The sequence below is a fragment of the Ictalurus furcatus genome, chromosome 16 (assembly GCF_023375685.1).
Source record: "Ictalurus furcatus strain D&B chromosome 16, Billie_1.0, whole genome shotgun sequence".
NCBI lineage: Eukaryota > Metazoa > Chordata > Actinopteri > Siluriformes > Ictaluridae > Ictalurus > Ictalurus furcatus.
This window is the reverse complement of record NC_071270.1, coordinates 12,800,932-12,823,841: the sequence shown is the minus strand read 5'-3', so window position 1 is coordinate 12,823,841 and position 22,910 is coordinate 12,800,932. Positions and strand designations below refer to the sequence as shown.

Genomic DNA, 22,910 nt, shown 5'->3' with positions numbered 1-22,910 from the left:
TGCTATTTGAAGCATTTACACCACATCTTTAGTTATCGGCTTTGGTCTACACTTGGTAAATGGTCTGCAGATGGTCTACTTATGTAGCGCTTTTGGGTTTTTTTTAATCCTTAGCGGTTCTACAAAGCGCTTTGTCTCATTCACCCATTCACACACACACACACTCACACACCAATAGTAGCAGAGCTGCCATGCAAGGCGCTAGCTTGCCATCGGGAGCAAGTTGGGGTTCAGTGTCTTGCCCAAGGACACCTCGGCCACTACGATCAGTGGACAGCCCGCTCTACCACCTGAGCCACAGCCACCTCAAAGGCTTTATGCTCGTACGGGTCACAGTGGTTTCATGTACCAATATATTTATATTTTGGGAAACAGAACCAACTAAGTTCAATTAAAAATATTGCAGGCAGGTGCAAATAAATACAGTCCCCTCCGAAACTATTGGAACAGCAAGGCCAATTCATCTGTTTGTGCTGTACACCGAAGACATTTGGGTTTGAGATCAAAATACAGATATGAGACGAGAGTTTAGGATTTCAGCTTTTATATGCTGGTATTTATATCCAGATGTGTTAAACAACATAAAACATAGAACCTTTTGTATCAGACGACCCAGTTTTTTGTCGAGCAAAAGTATAGGGACAGATAAGTCTTGAAGTGAATTACATTTAATATTTGGTTGCATTATCGCCTGCTTGCCTCAAGCTTGTGACTCACTGACATCACCAAATTGTTGATTTTTTTTTCCATTTGTGATGCTTTTCCAGGCTTCTTTTATTTGTTGTTTGTTTTGCTCAATTGGGTTAAGGTCTGGTGATTGACTTGGCCAGTCTAAAACATTCCACTTTTTGCTCCCGATACAGTCCTTTGTTGTGTTGGCAGTGTGTTTTGGATCATTGTCTTGCTGCATGATAAAGTTCCTCCCAGTTCATTTGGATGTAAATTGGCAGACAAAATGTTCCTGTAAACTTGTGAATTCATTCTGTTGCTACTGTTATGAGTTACATCATCAATAATTAGTGAGCCCATTCCGGAAGCAGCCATGCAAGCCCAAGCCATGACACTACCTCTACCATGTTTCACAGATGAGCTTGTATGTTTAGGATCATGAACATATCCTTTCTTCCTCCACACTTTGGTCTTTCACTTTGGTAGAGGTTGATCTTTCCTATTCTTACTGCTGGTGAGTGGTTTGCATCTTGTGGTATGGCCTCTATATTTCTGCTCTCAAAGTCTTCTTTGAAAGTTGAATTGTGAAACCTTCACCCTGCCCTGTGGAGGTTGTTGGTGATGTCACTGACTGTTGTTTTTGGGTTTTTGTTCACAGCTCTCACAATGTTTCTGTCATCAGCTGTTGTTGTTTTCCTTGGCCGACTCATTTGGTGTCTGTAGCTCAGTATACCAGTGGTTTCTTTCTTTTTCAGGACATTCCAAATTGTTGTATTGCCTATGGCAATGTTTGTGCAATGTCTCTGATTGATTTTTCCCTCTTTTCTCAGTTTCAAAATGGCTTGCTTTTCTCCCATAGACATCTCTCTGATCTGCATGTTGGCTTATGCTTTTTAACAACAAATGCAGTCTTCATAGGTGAAACTGAAGGCAAAAACCAAGAGTATGTGTTCAGAGATATTTATTGTTTAAACAGTCAATCTAACAGGACACACCTGGGTAGCAAGAAACACCTGTCAGTCACGTGTTCCGTGTTTTGCTTGCCTACAAATTGGGTGGTCTGATACAAAATGTGCTATGTTCTATGTCATTTAACACATCTACAGTTGCAATCAAAATTATTCAACCCCCATTGCAAATTTACAGACTTTCAGTTGTTTGCAATGAACAAATCAAACAAAAGCGATTGAAATATGTCAACACAATGAATGCTTCAAGTGGTTTCCCCAAATTCAACTGAAAATGCAACTTATTTTAACAATAATGATTTCTCCAGTTTCAAAATTATTCAACCCCCTGAATAGAATCCCTCACAACAGCACAAATATGCAAAACAGGTGTTGTCTCAAGCACACCTGATGCAACTAATAAAGGGTTTCATTAGTTTCACCAGGTGTGCTTGAGCTGGATACCTGACCTGGCTCTAGGCGTATACTGTATATGAAATACTTGGACGGGGCAGGAAAAGGAAGCTCTCAACAGCGTCAACCAGATTTCTGAGAAGGCAGGTTGTGAAAAACTGTCGACTGACTGAAAAAGACCTGCAGCAAGATTGGTGGCAACAGACACTGAGGTTTCAGTGAGCACACTATGGCGTGTACTAAACACAGAAGGTTTCCATGCCAGAACTCCACGACGTACACCACTACTGATCCAAAAGCACAAAAAAGTCATCTCAGAATCATATAAATAAGCCACAGAAGTTTTGGGATTCTGTTCTGTGGAGCGATGAAACAAAACTGGAACTTTTCGGCACAATGGATCAGTGGTACGTCTGGAGGAACAAGAATGAAGAAAGAACACACTGTCCACAGTCAAGCATGGTGGTGGCTCGGTGATGCTCTGGGGCTGCTTTGGGTTAAGCATTTCAGTTTCTGAAACTGGCACCAACAACCATGCCACAATCAAAGTCACTGAGATCATATTTTCCACCCATGTTTGATGTGAACATTAACTGAAACTTGGCCTGTATCAGCATAGTTTTATGCATAGCCTGGGTGCCACATGATTTGCTGACAGAATAGTTGCATGAATGTACCCAGTAAATTGTCTGGTGTATGTGTACTGTGTTTTGCACAGTTAGCTACTATAAAAAAAATATTTCTGCATGTAACCAAGTTGAAGATGGCAGATTTCTACAGTAGACCTCAGATTAGTGTGAGGAACGTGCAATATTAGTAAAAAAAAAAAAAAAACCTGTTAATTGTTAAAAAATATCTTAAACAGTTCTGCTACAATTTTGTGATTTTCTTTGTAAAGCTACTATTAATGTTTGTGAATGACATCGACAGCCTTAAGTCACATGCATATTCCACCAAGTCATTTCTATGCAGACTTGTATGTAGACTGTATAGATGTAGTGTGAGGGCTTATAAGAAAGCTCTGTGTTCTGAGAGCCATATCCTGAACAAAAGCAGATTCCCACAGTTTTTCAAACAGATGAGCTTACTGAAGTGCATATCCAACAGCCTGTGCCAATTGTGAGCATGTCACAAAATCTGGTCCTACAGTGTACAGAAAAATATGTGTCGTGAGTGTGGCTTTGTGTCGTTGCAGCGGACAAAGTGAAGGAGCTGACCCAGGATCAGGATGGAAAGCCATTAACTCATGAGACTTTATGCAACACAGAGAGCTGCTCCACTGACCCCATACCAGCCGAGTCTGGCAATCTGCCAGCCTTCTTCAGCCTAGCAGCCCTCGCCGAGGTCGCTGCCATGGAGAACATGCATCGGTGTGTAATGACACAGAGTGCGCACACACACATACACACACACACACACACAGGTAAAGTGTGCGGCACATGTAAAGAAATGCTGTAAAGCGAAGATGCCTTCAAAAATAATTCAACGTAAACAGTAAAGCAGTAAACCATAATGAACGAAACAAAGTCAGTATTTGGCACGACAAGCCTTTTTGCTTTTTAAAAATGCATACTATACTAAAGATGCACCGATGTAGGTTATATATGATAAAGTCTATTTTTCATGCCCTCGGCCATCGGCTGATAGTTTAAAAAATCCGATGTTCAGGGCAGATTATATCCTGTCAATCAAAAGAGGGCGGGAAAACACATTGATTTCGTGCTATGTGTAAAGAAGATGTCTTGTGTGGAATGATGACAAAACTGCAGTTTGTAAGCCCTGTAAACTCTGCAATGCGAAAATTTTACACCGGATGCTACAGCAGTGAAGCGAGAGTTTCATTGTCGAGTCTAAATTTTTTTACCCCCGCTGCTTGTGCTGAATTAAAGCGCCAGTACACCGTTGAAAGATTTAAATGAAGATGAGTTGACTAAAAAGTATATATTGCACAGAAAAATATATTTGTTTCATATGCAGTTAACGTTAATATGAGTTAATATCATAAAAAAAGTTGATATTATATATGACCAGTTTGATGTTCAGTGATGAAGTAGAAATGCTTTTGTTTGTGGTGAATGAATGTGAGTCTAACAAGAGGTTTTTTAGTATTCAGTCAATGTTAATATGAATTAATAACATTCACTAAGTTAAGAAATCTTACTTTAATCTTCAGAATTTAGTTCATGTGTTAATGTTAATTAGAGTAATGTGTTTTCTGTTTATGAGACCAGTTACTGTGAAACAACTTGTTGAAATGGATAGAATAAAGTTTTTATTTGCATTTTTTCAGAATTGTGGAATTAATTATTATTAAATTTAAAAAAAAAGGCATAAAAGGCAGAAATATCTGTATCGGTTATCTATATCGGCCGATATCACTCTGAGTAATTGGTTATCGGTATCGGCTGAGAAATTTAGTATCGGTGCATCTCTAAACTATACTATAACATTTCATTTTATGTTGGAAAAGTAACGTTCGGAAAACATTCTTTTACTGAATCAACAATGGGAAAAAATGTTTTGTATCAAACAAGATTTTTGCATAGTATTGTATATCTGTACGAACAAACTCCAGGAGGCTCATGCAAAATTTATTGCATGTATGTGTGCTTTCAGAGGCCAGCGAGCAGTGAGCGTGGCTGCTGAAGGTCAGGTGAAGGACATGGCTCCTCAGACTCCTGTGCTGATCTCTTGCGCTGATCAGTGAAGGTGTAGACCTCGCCTGCGAGTGGACTCATTGGGACGTATCTGAGAGCTTTGTGCTGGGGAATATATACACATACATAGTCCGAGAGAGAGTTTGGAGCAAGCAGAGACGGAAGAGAAGGAAGATGCTTTACTACGTTACTATGGAGGCTTCAACACACACACACTAGAGATCATGTAGATGTGTGGGCTGGCTTCCTCCATTTGCCCTAGACATTCAGGAACTGGAGATGGCTGCTGTTATAAAGTGAAACTTTTTTTTTCACATATGAGAAAATGGACCTAAGGAAGCTCTCTTATTAAGTTTTGTTTTTGGTTTCAACCCTTCTGCATAAAACCCCACTCTGACTCTCTCTCTCTTTGTTAGAGGAAAATCTTGTGGCTTCCTGACATCCTTCCTGCCCAGAAAGCAAGCACACTTACACTGCATACCTTGTCTGTGTGTGTGTGTGTGTGTGTGTGTGTGTGTGTGTGCGCGTGCGTGCAGTTTTGCTCTATAGCCCCCCTTACCTCACAGCCAGCCTGCTTATACACCCAAGTCCCTCTCAGCGCAGGCTTCACCATGACAATGCACAATTAATGCCTAGATGCCTCTTTTCTGGTCAATGACCCGTTTTGGACACAGTGCACGCATACATGGATGCTTCTCTCCCGAAAGCAGCCTGAGGGAGACTGCAAAAGTGCACGTTTGCGATCCAAAGCAAACACGTTACTAAGTGACTGAACACTGACCCGATCAGAAGCCATTCTCTTTTTTTTCCTTGCGCTCTAACAGCACCCTGTTACTGTACTGGGCACCCTTCCACTCTCACGTGCACAGCTATAGAGATGAATAGATTTTTTTAGAGCAGTATACTTGAATGATACAATGCATTTTATGTCAATACTTGACCTTCCTGCGATGTGTGTGTGTGTGTGTGTGTGTGTGTGTGTATGTGAGCGTCTGCATATGTGCGCGTAGCATCCAGATAGCTAATCCAAAAGTGTGCGCGCGTGTGTGTGTGTGTGTGTGTTGGTGTGTGCATATGTGGTGTCTTGATAGCTAATCCAAAAGAGTGCTACTAGTTTCCTAAGGTAGTTTCGTAACAGACACTGCACTAATTTTTAGCTATATTACACTAGATGGCAGTTTATTATTTGCTAGATGGTGTGTGTGTATGTATATATATATATATATATATATATATATATATATATATATATATATATATATATATATATAAAATGTATATATCCTAATCTGGTACTTAATAAACTGTCACGTCAGTGTGGATCAGACTTTTAGGCAATTTTTTTTTCTTCTCAGCTTTCTCGATTTTCTACCATCCGCACTGAACGCATACGTAAATCATTTCTGGGACGAGGTGACAGTGTTAATTTTGATGCACCTCCTTCCCAGTCACACGCCAGCAGAAGTCAAACGCAGTTTCCCTCTTACATGGCGTTTGACTTTTCTGCTGCTTCTGTCCATTCCTGTGAGTTTGCGGTGTAAGACAAAGGAAAAGAGTAGAGAATCAGTTCTCTCTCTTACATGTACCTCTTACAGCAGAGTGCCCACAGCACTGAGGATCTTACATGGCTGATGATGTTCTCCTGGCCTGACACGCACTGTTTTTGTTTTTTTTTCCCAACAAACCGCCTGTGCGAATGAAAGGTCGCATTGAAAGGTCGCATGGAAAAAAAAACCTCCTGATTCTGCTTTCAGAGAGCTCATCTCTCAGTCTAAATGAAGGAACGCTCAAGCCTGATTACACCATGGGGAAACCTCCACTAGACAACCAACTGATGCTTCTTTTTCTCCATCACCCACATTTTCCTGCAAATCATGTCTGTGAAGTTCAAATTTTATAAGTAATATGTTTTTTAGAAACTATAATATGATGTATTTGATCCTCTTTTTATTTCCCCCCTTAAATGTGTAGTGCGCTTTAGGGAGTGAATTTGCTGGCCTTTTTTCTTTTTGTATGATCTTATAAGCCTCACCATGAGGCCAGTTATACTGGATGAAGACTATTGTCAAAAACAAGTATACATATAATAATAATAATAATAATAATAATAATAATAATAATAAGCCAATGAGCACTGAGAAATAATGCACCGCTTCTAGAGGAAATAGTCCCTGCTTTTTTGGGAACGCACATGTGAGGCAGCCAGCGCTGCCATGTTTTAACTATTGTCTAATGAGCACAGTGAGATGTGTGTACCTGTGAGAGTCTGAATGTCCCCCTGTTCTCCACAGTTAGTCAGAGCCAAGGGATTAAACCTCATTGTGTTTGAACAGAAAGAGTAAACAGACTCAAACCACCACCTGATGCGGTAACGTCTTCAGCGTGCAGAGAAAGCCGGGAGGAAGTAAAGATAAGGATTTCTCCGCATCAGGACATTACAGAGTGATATTCCCTGTGGTGTTAAGACGTTTGAGGTCAATCTCAAGCGTGTCCGTTTATGAACTGAAGATCGTGATCGTCAGAAGTATACCTTATAGGTGGTCTTTGAGGAAATGCTTAGTTGTTACAACTGCTAATGTGATGAGAAATACTCCGGCCGATCAGTATCTCAAGCTCCAACGAGTTTAAACAATTTCTAAACGTTCGTCATGGATCAACTTTCGCTAAGAGATGTCTTCCCAAGTGTTTTGTGCACATCCAGGGTTGCGGCAAACGAGTTCTTCCCGTCATGTATCTGCTATAAAGGAAAAAAAAAGAAGAAATTGTACATTATAAAGTGTACTATAATCTGAGTTGCTGTTTATAAAGAAGTGTGACTAATAAACTGGCAACATTGTGTCTACCAAAATGGATACGTACAGCAGGGGTGGACAAATCGCTAGCTGACCGGACACGTAAAAACTCTAATGTGCTGCTCAGGCCCATGTTTTGGTTGCCCAGAAACCTAATCTCCCAGGTAGAGACCGACTCGGCCATAATCGTTCATTCTAGCACGCCATGTTTGCGCCCTTGACCAGATGTAAGCAAGTCTGGTTAGCTTTTTTTTCCCCTGTTTCATTTTTACATGTTTAAACACAAGGTGACCACATGTTGTGGTAGCAGGACTTATATGACAACTTTTTATGCTGCTTGGCTTTGTTAGTACTTCCACGTAATTGTAATGCTGAAAAAGTCATATCCATTTTTGTGCACACTAATAAAACCTCATATGTGTAGTACAGCAGGCAGAACAGCTACAGAATGAGTCGTGTGCACTATGGTTACAACTTCAAGGTGGGTTGCACCACCATGAAACAGAATTTGTTTAAATATGTTCATTTTTGCGTAAGTCAAAGGCGAATAGGTTTTTATTTTCTTTCTCTGGTTGTTGAATGAGAGAAGTAGAAAAAAAAAGATGGCGACTGCTAGCCCAGCTTGTCTATGCAGGATGAATAACGATGAATAAAAACTAATAACCCAAACATGTAATCTTGTCCTGGGCTTCCGGCTTATTGATTTGTCCACCCCTGATACGCCAAGTTGACAGTTCATGAGGTATCCTGCGAGTGTAACTAATAAACTGCCAACTTATAAACTGTATATGCTAATAACAACAACAAAAAAAAAGTGTTTGTTTTTTTTTTCCAGACATTTGCCAAAGACTAGGAAGCGCTGTCTCTTTAAGTAATTTGATGGTGTGCAAGGACAAACCAGGAAAGTTCATTCTAGTCAGTGAGTCTGTTTTCAGGTAACAAATGCATAAATGCATTATATTAGCACAATTCATTCTATATTTCTGATGGATTTCCTTAGCCTTTACCTGCAGGTTGGCATGGTGTACAAAGTGTTTTTTAAAATGCCTATTTTAGAAAAACTATATTTGCACCTTAAACCCAAACCAAAATGTCACACTGAATGATTTCCCCCTTTTCATGGCTATGTCCCGTTTCATGACTTATTTGCTCTGATTAATCAGCCCTCTGTATCTCAAGACACATTATTGCCTAGAAAAAAATTGCCATTATACAATAACGCACTGGATGATGATGCACTAATTCGAACATCCTTGCATGATTCATAGATGAGGTTTGATCCTTTTTTCCCCAATTCCTCCATTAAATGTCATTCCCGTTTTTTCTAAGTACTGTAGAAGATGCCTCTATAAATCTCGAGTTCCTATAATAGCTGTAAAGCTTATGGTATAATACCCTTTTGTGCTAGAATTGTCTCTTGAATGTAATGGATTTTGTACCTGTATTTTTCTAATTCCAATTCCAGTCTTTCTGTACGTGACAGCTTTGTATGGAGTTTGCTCCCAACTGCGATACAATTTATAACAAATTTCCAGTCATCATTGTAACACCGATCTGGAGCTCTATGAAGAGCTTCATACCCTCATCACTGCATCATCTCTCTGGTCAAATAATTTAATACTTTAGGATATTAGAATCATTTATCCCATAATCAGACATCAAATTATATTTGATGAGGAAACATCAAAAAACAGGGAAATTGATGGCAAACTGAGTTGCCAAACCCTCTGTTTAAAGCTTATTTATTTTTCCTTCCAAATCATCGGAGTCTTAATAACTTGGATTATGCATCCATTTAAAAACGGCCATCTTTTTCTGTTCTGTACAAGAATGTATGTCCACTGGCTTTTGAAGCAGTCTTGTTGAAGGGTTACCGTTCTGAGTCCTCAGATGAGTTTATACAACGTGTGCTTGATCTAATTAGTGTCACTCGTACTGTATGACGCCATGCTTGTTACAGCCCTGTTGTCAATGCAGCCTTGCCTTATCGAAACCCTTGCATAGAAAAAGGGTCCCTTCGCCATTACCCTTCTCAACAAGTCCTATGTCATAACACTGTCTGCTGACGCAAATGTTATTCCTTTAACACCTATTAAAGTAACATATAGACATACAACTGTCTGTCTGATTTCTTATTTCCTGTTCAAAGCCCAGATGACCTCAGTTTTGGATCAAGATGGAAGGAGGAAAAGATCTAAAGGACTTTTAATCATTGGGATGAGCTTCAGTCACAGACACTGTTCAACTGGGAGTGTGTCACTAGGAACCGTGACCAAAGTGACTTGCATTTAGATCTATGGGAAAGACGGTAAATCAGTAAATGTAGCTAGAAGTTATGGCCGAAAATGTGCACATTCGATAAGTGTGAATCTTGGAGTGAAATATAAGGAAAAATTGTTTTTCAAATGACTGAGAATATCATTACATTACAGCAAGAAGTGTCCACTACTATACTGGTTTTTCCTTAGTTTGCCACATACATACAGTATAACAATATTATAAGTATTACATAAAGTTACTTTTAATGCTTTCCAGGGATGTAAGCTTTTTTCCCTCCGCAGTAGCCATATCCTTTATGAAAGTGGGGTTGGCACCCCATCCAGGGTGTCCCCTGCCTTGTGCCCTGAGTCCCTTGGGATAGGCCCCAGGCTCCCCGCAACCCTGTGTAGAATAAGCAGTCAACAAAATGGATGGATGGAGCTCTCAGACCACGTGTAATTAAAACCATGACTCTTTTACCATAGTTTGAATATGTGCAACACTGAAAAGTGTCATTCAAAATAGTTGCTTTACATGATGCTATCATTTGGCTGAAAAATAAAGCAAGCAAAACAGATTTGTAGTGAAACACCAGAAGCATTTTGATGCTGAACCATTAAAATAAACTCATGCTTCAAGCCATAGACCTACTGTCTGTTTAGCTGTGAGTGGGCGAGGTAGACAAAAAACATCCATAAACTACATACATTACACACATTCTGTATACTAATACATTTATACAGTAAATATTGTTCCTGTCACTGACACAATACTACTCTTCCTGCTGCCTAACAACTTAACCTCTATTGCATTAATGCCACTGTGTCTTTATTAGCTTCTCTGTCATGTTGCTACCTAACATGCTGACCTTATTGTGGGACCACACAGCCCCTTGCAAAGCCGTTTTGAGTTGTTTTTCTGTTTGGTGACAGAAAACTGGCGCTATGTCTATACAGCAATGCTCCAGTTTTTAAAAACATCTAATTTAAAGCAAAATCACTTTGTTTTCACAAGGCACAAAGACCTCTGAAGGTGGTCTGAGTATGGTTTGCTTGAGGGTCACTTTAGACAGATCTGAGTTCATTTGTTGTGTTCACGTATACAATAAATGTCACTGATCTGAGACCACTTGGAGCACTGAAATGGACCAAGTTTAAAAACACCCGACGTTAATGTTTAAAACAAAAAAACATTTATAATGTTTTTTTGTGTCATACTGGCGTGCATCATGTGTAGAGAAACGAATGTACATAACAGGAATTCTGATATAACAGCTGATAAACTCTGTCTTGGTTTCACCCTTTGCTTATGCATTATGCAACGTTGCTTCAGCCTCAACTCCACCCTGCCTATGTATTTACATATGTGTTGTTTTTCATGATTAGAAACTATGATGCTATCAGGACTATATACTATAGTGTTAACCACATCCTACAGAAATAAAAACTTTGAGTCATGGCCATTGGGTTATTAATATGATGAGAAGACCTCTGTAAACTAAATAACTTGCTTTTCCACCTTGATTAGAGCATGATTTTCATGACATATACTCACTGAACAGCTTCACAGGCCTCCCTTTGCTCTCAAAACAGCCGCAATTCTTTGTGGCATTGATTCCACAAGATGTTGGAAACTTTCCTTTGAGATTCTGGTCCATGTTGACATGAATGCATCACGCAATTCCTGCAGATTTTTCAGGTGCACTTTCATGCTGTGAAGCTCCTGTTGTACCACATCCCAACGGTGTTCTATTTTATTCAGATTCAGTGACTAGGAAGGCCACTGAAGAACACTGAACTCAAAACCAGTTTGAGACTTGCTTTGTGACATGGTGCATTATCATGCTGGAAATAGCCATTCAAAGATGGGTAAATTGTGGTCATCAAGGGATGCACGTTCCTTCAAGCGGTGGCATTCAAGCGATGATAGATTGGTATTAACGGTCCAAAGTGTGGCCCAAAGTGTGCCAAGAAAACATTCCCCACACCATTACACCACCTCCACCAGCCTGGACTGTTGACCTAAGGCAGGTTGGGTCCATAGATCCATACTGTTGGCACCAGGTTCTAACCCTACCATCTGTTGGCCTCAGCAGAAATCGAGATTCATCAGACCAACCTACGTTTTTCCAGTCTTCAGCTGTCTAGTGTTGTTGAACCTGTGCCCACTGCAGCCTCAATGCTCTGTTCTTGGCTGACAGAAATGGAACCCAATGTGGTCCCATCTGCCTCACGGTTTGATGTGTTGTGAATTCTGAGATGTTTTTCTGCTCACCACAATTGTACAGAGTAGTTATATGAGTTACTGTAGCCTTTCTGGCCAGACTGGTTCGACCTCCCAGAAGGCTACAGTAACTCAAATAACTACTCTTTACAGCCATGGTTGAACCTTGAGGCAGCTGGGCTACAACAATACAAAAATACAGTAAATGGTCTGTACTTATATAGCGCTTTTTTTAATCCTTAGCAGTTCTACAAAGTGTTTTACACTGTCTCATTCATCCATTCACACACACACACACACACACACACACACACACTCGTACACCAATGGTAGCAGAGCTGCCATGCAAGGTGCTAACTTGCCATCCGGGGCAACTTGGGGTTCAGTGTCTTGCCCAAGGACACTTTAGCATGTGGAGTCATGTGAGCCAGGACTTGAACCACCAACCCTACGATTAGGGGACAACCCACTCTACCATCTTGGCCCACAGCCACCCTAGTACAATTTAAATGAGTATTATTCAAACAGAATAAAATGCATAAGATAACCTTTATTACTCAGAGGTGTAAAATTCCAGTGTTACAGCAGCTGACAGGAGACAATAGGAAATATTACAACAGAAGGATGTTAAAACGTTAAAGAATTTAATTAAAAACAAACTATACCAGGGGTGTCCAATCTTATCCGCAAAGGGTCGGTGGGGGTGCAGGTTTTCATTCCAACCAAGTAGGAGCCACACCTGATTCCACCTGTTTAATCAGTTGATCTTGGCTTCCAATAGACTCAGGTGTGGCTTCTGCTTGGTTGGAATGAAAACCTGCACCCACACCGACCCTTTCCGGATAAGAATGGATACCCATGAACTATACAAATGTATAATACAGTAGGTGTACTGTACTTTATGCTCAAAATAAGATTATAACCAGATGTACAGTCATGTGCAGTTTATAATAGTGTGCACAAATGTCCTTGTACAGTATTGTACTGAGGAAAGTGTAGAAATATGTGCACGTAAGAAACTTACCAAAGGGCAGAGTTAGACAGTCTGATGGCAGGATTAAGGACCTGCAAATAAAATAGGTACAATAAGACTATGCTATATACAATATAAGTAAGTGGATAACAATGAGTGTAAACAAGACAAAGTATCACACTGTGCTAAAGTAAATTGTAACGTGACTTAAGTGACAAAGTAGCAAAATAAGTCAATACAGCACACACATTTAGCAGATTAGCAGTATATTATGTATAGCTACCTTGTGTATACAAAGTTACTGGCCATTTTACCAAATAGGTCTGTCCATACATCAGTAGAAAAGGACCACAGTGATCCGATGTGTGGTGGCGCATTCTCACCACAGCAGTGACGTTGACATAGTTGTGTATGTGTGGCTCTGGTGTGAGTGTATTGCATTTCAAGTCTACATTATTAACAGTGGTTTGCTTTAAGTTACTTTTAGCTGATGTTACGACATGCTGTAATGAAATGCTGCGGCCTGCATTTCCTGTATTCTTAAGTACCATTTTCCACGTTGGCTTCTTCAGAAAGCAGAACTGACAGAGTTTAAGACAAAACATTTCAAAATATTTCCCTGATGTCATTGTGTGAATCTGTGTTTAAAAATTGTCTCGTTATATGTACACACACTTTAAACAGTAGCAAGTAAATCCTTATGAGAGCAAACATTTTATGTTTGTAAGTTGTTATTTAGCTGATGTTTTGGTATTTTTGGGGGGGTAAATTTTAATAATAATCTGTAGGCAGTACTGCTAACCTGGAAAGGCAACGTAGTTATTTCGTCACTCATGTGGGAGTAGGAAGTGTGAGTTTATGTGGACAGAACTTAATGTGATGTGGTGTGTGTGTGTGTGTAGGAGTGTGCTAGACCCATTAGACACATTTACCCCACTCGAGGAAAAACGGTTTAAACCTTTGTGGTAAACATGTTATCAGAGTTGCTCTTGTGCTTTTTTCTAACTCTTCCGTTTTGCTACTCTACAAACACCAGTAAGACATTTTATTCTCATTCTTAGCTTGGTTTGTGTGCTGTTGTCTCTTTATGCAGCATTATTTATAGCGAAACTCTTAAGTACACAACAGCTGCTTTTTACTAGACAGTGTTGCATTGCTAAATAATAAGTCAATTTATAATATGCTAGTCATGCAGATACTACTGTAATAATGTTTTTGGGTTCCTTTAACTTTCTTTTTAAAGGAGCTCAGAGGAACATTTACGGTTCTATTTATTTTTTTTAAAGATGCCATCTGCGATTTAAAAAAAAAAAAAATTGTGATGCTGCTATTTAAATCAATAGCTGAATAAAAGGAATCGACTTCTTTGAACTGGTTTGATTACAGCTCATTATTCTTGTTTCCAAACAAAACGTTTGCAAATCTCATAGTTTGATTCAAAGGATAAAAATGATTCTCTGTGCTATTCAGCAATCTATGAGAAACTGTACTCAAGGATTTAGGTAAAGCCTTTTTCACAGAATATCATTGAATGTGATCAGTAAGGATGAGTGATTTTTGGTTAAAATTTCATAGCTCGATACCTCAAGGCATTATGATCTACTATATCACAATATTTAATTTTGCTGAACCTCACAAGGGAAAAAATAAAAATTTTAATATATATATATATATTTTTTTAATTTTACAAATTTTGTCACCATTAACATACACGTGATAAAGCGCTGTTAACATCCAATAACCTGTTACTGGTACCAACAATACTTTTTTCTCAGAAAATGCAGTGACTTTATTTATGACTTCAATAATATGATTTTATCATATTGCCCAGCCCTAGTAGTTGGAGAGTAGGTATTTGTGATATAAATCATTTATAATTTCCTTATACATTTCTTCATACCAGTATATAGGGTTTTGCGCTATTCTAATTGACTCCTTCACTCTATAGGTGCCGTGTCTAGTGGGGATACTGCCTTTCTACCATGTCCTTTACCGATCAACTACACTGACTTTATGAGGATTGGAGTTAAGTGGGAAAAGGATGGAGGGTCAATTTTATGTACATATTCTATTCAAAATAAAACAACTCATGACCATAACTGCAAACCTCGGTTCAAAGTAAATACAGAACCTTTAGGGCTGAATGTAACAGGTGTTGAAAGCAGTGATGCTGGTCTTTATAAATGTTTGATGACCAGATTAATACCACCACCTTCAGATGAGAGATCAGTAACCCTGAGGCTTAAAGTTAATGGTGATTATAATCTTCTTTTACTTTTCACATGCTCTTAAAATGTTTTCTGTCACTTACTATACTAGCAGTAAATGTAATATTATGTTTGTCTTATAAGTCCTGTACTACATCATACAGTTTCTTGAGAAAATGTCATGATTTCAGTGTTCTCTCCCTCTCTGCAGTTCTACCATCTCTTACCCTGCAGCTGATGAACAGCACTAATGTCTCCTGTGTGGAGCTGCTCTGCTCTCTGCAGGGTTTGGGACCACAGCAGGTGAACTTCACATGGACCAGAGCAACTCAGCTTCTTCACCATCATCCAGAGTCCAGAAGCATGAACAGTACACTGACGCTCTGCAAGCCGAACTGGACGGACAGAGAAACACTCACTTGTCACGCCAGTTACTCACACAACCACACACTCTACAGCAAGAGCATAACACTCCCATGCAACTCAGGTGAGCCTTTTACCTACTCTCTAATATGGACATTTATTTGGTCAAACTAGAGTCGTGTAAGGCATGATAATAAACCAAAAGAAGACATTTACATTTACATTTATTCATTTAGCAGACGCTTTTATCCAAAGTGACTAAAAAATGAGGAAATACAAGCAAAGCAATATATCAAGTGGAGAAAAATGCAGGTAGTGCTACCATACAAGATTTAGAATTGCGTTCTAGAGAACAGAGTAGAGGTGTAAGTGTGCAGAGTAATTTTTAAAATTTATTTATTTATTTTAAATAATGTGAGGTTGGCATTTTAGTTAAGTGTTCATGGAAGAGGTGGGTCTTTAGCTGTTTTAAAAAAAAATAGTGACAGATTCTACGGTCCGGATTGAGGTTGGAAGTTCATTCCACCTTGAGCTATGCTGAGTAGGCACTACTGAGCGCCGGTCGTTAACCGATCGCAGATTGCGTGAGGGAACGTAAGCTTTAAGGAGAGTGTTGAAGTAGGAGGGTGCTGTACGTGAGCACCAAGGCCTTGAATTTGATACAGGCAGCTACTGAAGAAATGACAAGAGCTTGGACTAGTAGCTGTGTAGCCTGTTCGGTGAGATAGGGTCTGATTTTCTTGATGAATAGACAATTTTATTTAGTTTTGATTTCACTCATCATGTCCAGAAATGCTGGACAAAAGTCAGGGCATCATTTATATAAAACACCCCACAGAAGCAACTGACACTCACATGACACCAATAATTTCTTCACAGCTTTGTTTATTGAATACTTCTTCATTACTTGCCCGGTCACATGATTTCTCTTCATATGTTTCTTCCCCTAAACTTGTGTGCCACTTTTTACACAAAGGCTGTGGCATGAAAAGCACGAACTGTATTACAAAAAAAAATCAAACCGTAACTAGAGAACCCTTGAAAAATGTAACATTAGAGGATGCAGCAGAGGCTCAGACCTTTTCAAAGTCTGTCGCATTTATTACATGTCTGTTTGTTTGTTTGTTGTCAATTATTTATTGCAAGCAACTCGAGTAAGATCATTTCATAAAATGGGATTTTATATGAATCAATCAATGTGTCCTGAGCTGTGTTTCAAACACATACTATGCAAAACAAAACAATAAAAAAGCATAAAAATAGTAACAACTGATAAGATTTAATGTACAGTAGTAGTATATGGTTTAGGACCTTGCCCAAATATCCTGTTCTCAGTTAAGTGCACAAAAGAGGGGTTTTCCTCATGGAGGACATTGGAGAAGGCAGCATCTTAAACAGACACATTGCTTATATTTTACATTTTATGGATGAATTTATGAATTAACTTAAAGTTAGTTGAATAACTAACAATGGAACTTAACAAAAAAAATTGGCCTTGTTTTAATAATTTAAATAACTCAAAATAGCCAATTAAAAGCATGATAAAATACTCAACATCCTGCATGCACACTACATTACACATTACATCATATCATATTTATATATTGTATGTTAATGTTCATTTTTAAATTGTCTCTTGCTTTTATCATTTTTTTTTTTTTACATCATATTATACATATTAGACAGAATAAAAAGTTCATTCCTTCTCCAGTCCGCATTTTCTATCCATGATCTTTTTGGGGCTTAAAGGCAAATGCATTTGACTTGTGCTTGACTAGATGTTATTGAAAAGTCCCATCTTCGATGCTTCTACTCAAAAAAAATCTGCCAACCTCAAAAACCATCCCACAGACGATTTGCTTAATTTGAATGCGGAACCTCGAGAATCGAAACAGCAGTCTCTGGGATTTTCTGTCGACAGTGTGTTAAAGAACACCTCTGAGGTGTGGCTGTGCTTGGCTTTTTCAGAAAAGTGGGGCTTCAACTACAATTAAAATTGAATTGAGTTTAGTATGGCTGTCAGAATGAATTTAACTGTTGTAAAACTATTCTAATTTTCTTTTATGATATTTACATATTCATGTTTTAGATCTATTGTTCTACTTTAGTTTGCCTTACTGTACATAGGTCAACCAAAAAGCATTTCCTATACCTATTGGCTAAGTGATCCTTGATGACCCTTTTTTTTCTAATATCAGTTTTCTGTATAAGTATACAATGAAATGGTGCTCTGTACTACACTATGTAAGTTTTAGAATGCCGTTATGTTATATGCTGTGTAATAAGTGCATGTATAATGAATAAGAAGTCATTTGGGATTCTGCTTGTGTATTAGAAGGGGCTCACATCGATAATATTAGGCTTATACTCTACTATATACTGTTTGTATGACAGTTAATCTTTGATCAATGCCATGATTCTACTTTACTTTCAGAACAGCAATAGTTAACAATACTTCTATTAGTAGCATTTATAATACCGCTAGTCAGGCCTGGACTGGCCACCGGGAGCACTGCGAGAATTCCCGGTGGCCTGACAACTGATTTGGCCCGCTGCCCTGCCGTTGTTTATTTATTTACTTACTTATTTAATCATTATTATTTGCACCAGCTGGACGTACACCTGGTTGTAAGACTAGGCTGGACGTAAAATGCACCTTAAGTCCTAGGTAGAATTAATACCTGTTGCACCATCTAGGCGTAGTGCAACGTCTGAGACTAAATCTTACAGCTAGTCAAAGGTAGGTGTAAAGTGAAAAGTCTTGACTAGTTTTAAGAATGTGAAAGAGTTATGAGTAATATGGAAGAGGTATGAGAGACCGCATCAATCCTCTTGATATATACTGTATGGAGATAGAGAACTTATTGAAAGATTTTGTTTCAGCACGGCTGAATTGTTAGAATTAATTGACGAGTTATCGCTACAGTTGCAACATGTAATGGACAAGAACAGCACACTGTCCCCAGCACTAACTTCTCTTCGATTTTACGCCAGTGGATCTTTCCAAAATACAATCGCTGATATGGTGAATGTAAACAGAAGTACAGCATGCCGAGCGATACAATGAGTTTCTCTGGCCCCTCAAGATCGAGCTAACCAATATGTTCGTCTACCCACCCAGGAGGAGGCTACGCACACCAAGGAGAGATTTCGCAGAGACTCTGGAATACCCGGTATTTTTGGCTGTATTGATGGTACTCGTGCACATCCAGGCACCATTTAAAAATGAGGAAAGGCTTTATTTTAATGTTAATAAAATGTAAAATGTAAGCTTAATTAATGTTCAGGTTGTGTGTGATGCAGACATGAAATGAATTGAAATTAACTGATTTGGTGGTGTGGTGGTATGAGTCTGCCCATGACACACGCATCTTGAGGGAGAGTGCATGAAGCCGAGGGGGGCGGCTCTCTGGCATAATGCTTGGCAACAGTGGCTTCCCTACCAGTACCAGAGCCATATCTCCCTTCAGTGGTTTCCCACTGAAGGTAAGCAGGGTTGAGCCTGGCCAGTACTTGGGTGGGAGACCTTCTGTGGAAAAGGTCTCTTTTTCTGTGGAAAACTGATCTTGCTGGAAGTCTTATTAGGGAGGCCAGCAGGGGGTGCTCACCCTGTGGTCTGTGTGGGTCCTAATGCTCCAGTATAGTGACAGGGACATTATACTGTAAAAACAGCACCATCTTTCAGATGAGACGTTAAGCCGAGGTCCTGACTCTTGTGGTGAAATTCCCCCATTGGCCCCCTAATAATCTCCATCCCTGAATTGGGATCCTCTCAACTAATAGCTGGTGTGTTGTGGGTGTTTTGGTGCACTATGGCTGCCATTGCATCATCCAGGTGAATGCTACACACTAGTGGTGGTTGATGAGATCCCCTCCCTCCCCATACTATGTAAAGCTCTATATAAATATAACTGGAAATACCCTTTAAAGAAGTGGCTGATGACATCTGTCATGGTACCCCGGACGGAGCAGGAAAGGCAATACAACTATATGCATTCACGATCGAGGTTGAATATTGAGCGCTGCATAGGAGTGTTCAAGCGCAGATGTGTGTGGCTTATGTTTAAGCCTGTTTATTTTAGCCTGCACTTAAACTGGTACTGGTTATTATGCATAGCTACTGCATATAGGCATACTAATGACTTTTTTTAGATTCCACTGCTTGCAAAGTGAAATTAGGATGGAGCCAGAGAGGGCATGTACCATCATGTGTGCAGCAGCTGTGCTGCACAACATTTACATAGCCAAAAGAGTGCCTCTCCCAATGGAGGATTTGGGACCAGTGGAGGAAGAGGTGGAACAAATCAGAGAACGAGCCACAGAGGAGGATGTGACTGTTCGTCTCATCAGAAGCAATATAATTCGACTGATCAGCCTATAAAGGAATTGCAATAAGAATTGTAGCTGTTTTAATGCAAGAAAAATATCCTCTTTAATAATTTTGTTAGGCTACATCAATATTTCACATTTTTTATTGTCTCAAAGCATAAGCCAAATGAATAACAAAGTCAAGCTGTGCAAAACGATTGCCGGCATAATGTTTTTTTTTCATGAATATTATTACTGTAGGCAGCTTGTAAATAAATTATTTATTGATTAAATTGTGTATGTTGGGAAATAAAATACGATTGCTGATGAAGATGTTTAAAAAAAAATGATTTAGATGTATGGGATTTATTCAGGGATTTATAGTATATTTGTTTTATTTATATTTATTGTTTGGGATTATTTAGATGTTCATAAACACACTGTCATTCTCGATTGTGTAGCTGGCCCTTTGTATAGCAATAGCTGGATTTCTAATGCAAGTTTCCGTTTCTCTAGCTCAAGCTTCTCCTTTTCCACCCTTAACTTCTCCGTCTCCATCTCCACTCTCATAATTTCTTCCTCCAGATTGGAGATCCGGATGATAGTGTTGTAGGGTGAGATTTTAGGAGAGGGTCCCCCATCAGTCGCAGAGTTTTTGAGCACACTAGAGTGTCTCCTAGATGCCTGAAGAAGGTCTTTCCATTTTCTGTCTTCACTTCCACGACTGTATGATTTCCTAATCCACCCTCTACTTCATTAAGCTTGTAACCATAGCAACATGAATGGCATGGCAACTATCACTGTGGTAGAATATGTTAGCACCGAGCGTAACTGCGCCTAGTCGTAGTTTTAGATCGTACAACTGGTGTAAATATTTATCACAAGGCTGGACATACCTAAGCCCGGCGTAGGCCTTACACAAAACTTTTTCTTTTTTTTTTTACGTCCAGCTGGTGCAACCGGCCCAATATGTAGTGAAACTATTAGTGTGTATAATGGAGTACATAAAAAAAGAACATCTACATTTATTTAACAATCATGTATTTAACAATCCTCAGTACATTTTAGCTTCTCTTTGGAGTATAGAGAAAGTATCTGTGATCATCCGACAGCAAGAATAATCCTGTGGAGGCTGAAATTCTTAAAATGTCTCATTTTACTCCACCCACCTTCCTTTTAAACGGGTTTCACTGGCCTACACACACACACACACACACACACACAAAAAAGGAAGATACAGAAAACACTGCCTACCTCATTTGGTAATGTTGTACATTTTGATAGTTTGATTCACTGAGTGAGTGTGTGTGCGTGTGTGTGTGTTTCAGTGGGCTGTAAGGTTGAGGAAGCATCATTACTGATCATTGCCGTTATCAGCACATGTGCAGGGCTGCTTTTCCTCGTTCTGCTTGGTGTAGCCATCTTCAAATGTGAGTCTAATCACTACTTTGCACTTAGTATGTCATGCCATCTCAATTATTAACCATATGAACAACATATATAGAGGGAAAAATGATTTTGTTTCAAGACCAGTCATATTTTTACAATGTACTTCAATCTTGCTACTCTGAGGTCAAGGCGATAAAACTGAAGCATAAGTTTACATATGATTTGTAAGTTTGATACTGAAAAATCATTCACTGGAGTACACTGCTCTTTAGGGGGAAATTATTTCTGTTGCAAAGATGTTTTTTTCCAGTTCACATGAAAGCTTAGGTCATGTTAAAAAGGAACCTGTAACTTTCCCATAAACTCCCTGTTTTGTCTTGCTGAAATCTTGCTTAAGATTGAATGTTAAAGTTTATATACTCTTCTGCTAGAAGGGGTGTATTTTTATACCACTTCTAGCACTTCAGACAAGTTCCTATTAACATACATGTATTTTGTGAATTCTGTCTGTCTCTCCACCTGTCTGTCTATATGTAAATTGGTAGGTAAGAAAAGACATGCTGCAAATGGTACTGCATACTACAGAAATAAAATCTACGAGAACTTCTCTTTTTCCACGGCTACGATCAACCCCAATCCAAGTCCGCAAAATGCTCAGCCTGGTGCCAGATACAATATCAACAGTACTACCAGACCTATTCCACAGACAATCACACAGACTCAGAGAGAGGAATGCATCTATGAGAACTAACAATAACTAAGCAACTGCTATCATAAAAAAACAGGCTCCAATGTTGGTTTGTGTGCAATTTATTTTATTTATTAATAGTCACTTTTTCTAAACACATAAACTGTGGTCACACTATCACAGTGTCTCTACTCTAAATGTAGTAGGACCCGACTAACAGTTTATCTCTGTATAGTGGTTTTGGTTCTTCTAAATAAATGGCAAATATTGCGCAACCTGGTTCCTTGCACTTTTTGTAGCAACAGTTTTTATGTGCAATAGATCTATATTTACAGCAGCTTTGGTAAAGCAAACAAACAAATAAATCTCAGTGTTGCTTAAGTTATTATCAAAGGTATGGTTGCAAATCTCAAGTAATATTTTACATTTAAATGTACTGATATGGGGGGTGGCTTAGTGGCTATCAGATTTGCTTCACACCTCCTGGGTTGAGGGTTCGATTCCCGCCAGTGCCCTGTGTGTGCGGAGCTTGCATGTTCTCCCTGTGCCTCGGGGGTTTCCTCCGGGTACCACGGTTTCCTCCCCAAGTCCAAAGGCATGCAGTGTAGGCTGATTGGCATGTCCAACATGTCCGTAGTGTATGAATGGGTGTGTGAATGTGTGTGTAAGTGTGCCCTGGAATGGATTGGCACCCCGTCCAGGGTGCCCCCCGCCTGTGCTCCGTGCCTCGGGGATAGGCTCCAGGTTCCCTGCAACCCTGTGTAGGATAAGCGGTACAAAAAATGGATGGATGGATTGATGAATGTACTTATATTGTAAACAACCATTATCCAAAGCAACTTACAAGTGAGCGAGCAAACAATCAAAGTGAAATATTATTATGGGTATCACTTTGCTTTAAAAAGTCCTGAGGACAAGAATGTATAATAATACAAAATAGTACAAAACCTTCATAGAGACAGAGCTGCACTGGGCTCACATCCAAGAGACTATTCATTTCATTCTTGGTCTACAATTGCAG

At 39.3% G+C, this 22,910-nt stretch overlaps 2 protein-coding genes across 7 annotated transcripts in view; both read left to right on the top strand.

Moving 5' to 3' along the window:
• Window positions 1–5,348, top strand: part of LOC128620369 (HMG box transcription factor BBX) — a 51,773-nt gene extending 46,425 nt beyond the window's left edge. For all 5 annotated transcript variants that reach the window (XM_053645306.1, XM_053645305.1, XM_053645302.1 and 2 more), the window contains 2 exons: window positions 3,226–3,400; window positions 4,647–5,348. In XM_053645306.1, the coding sequence (XP_053501281.1) occupies window positions 3,226–3,400; window positions 4,647–4,737 (266 nt within the window). In that variant the 3' untranslated portion in view covers window positions 4,738–5,348. The remainder of the gene's footprint in view (window positions 1–3,225; window positions 3,401–4,646) is intronic.
• A 7,551-nt stretch (window positions 5,349–12,899) lies between these two features.
• LOC128620803 (uncharacterized) lies at window positions 12,900–22,160 on the top strand. 2 transcript variants are annotated; one of them, XM_053646112.1, is made up of 5 exons: window positions 12,900–13,969; window positions 14,883–15,188; window positions 15,353–15,628; window positions 21,141–21,242; window positions 21,747–22,160. In XM_053646112.1, exons 1-5 carry the CDS (start codon window positions 13,906–13,908, stop codon window positions 21,950–21,952), a joined length of 954 nt encoding a protein of 317 aa, XP_053502087.1. In that variant the 5' UTR covers window positions 12,900–13,905; the 3' UTR covers window positions 21,953–22,160. The 2 variants fall into 2 exon arrangements, with proteins under 2 accessions (XP_053502087.1, XP_053502088.1); XM_053646113.1 differs by having other exon boundaries at window positions 14,710–15,188.
• The last annotated feature ends 750 nt before the right edge of the window (window positions 22,161–22,910 follow it).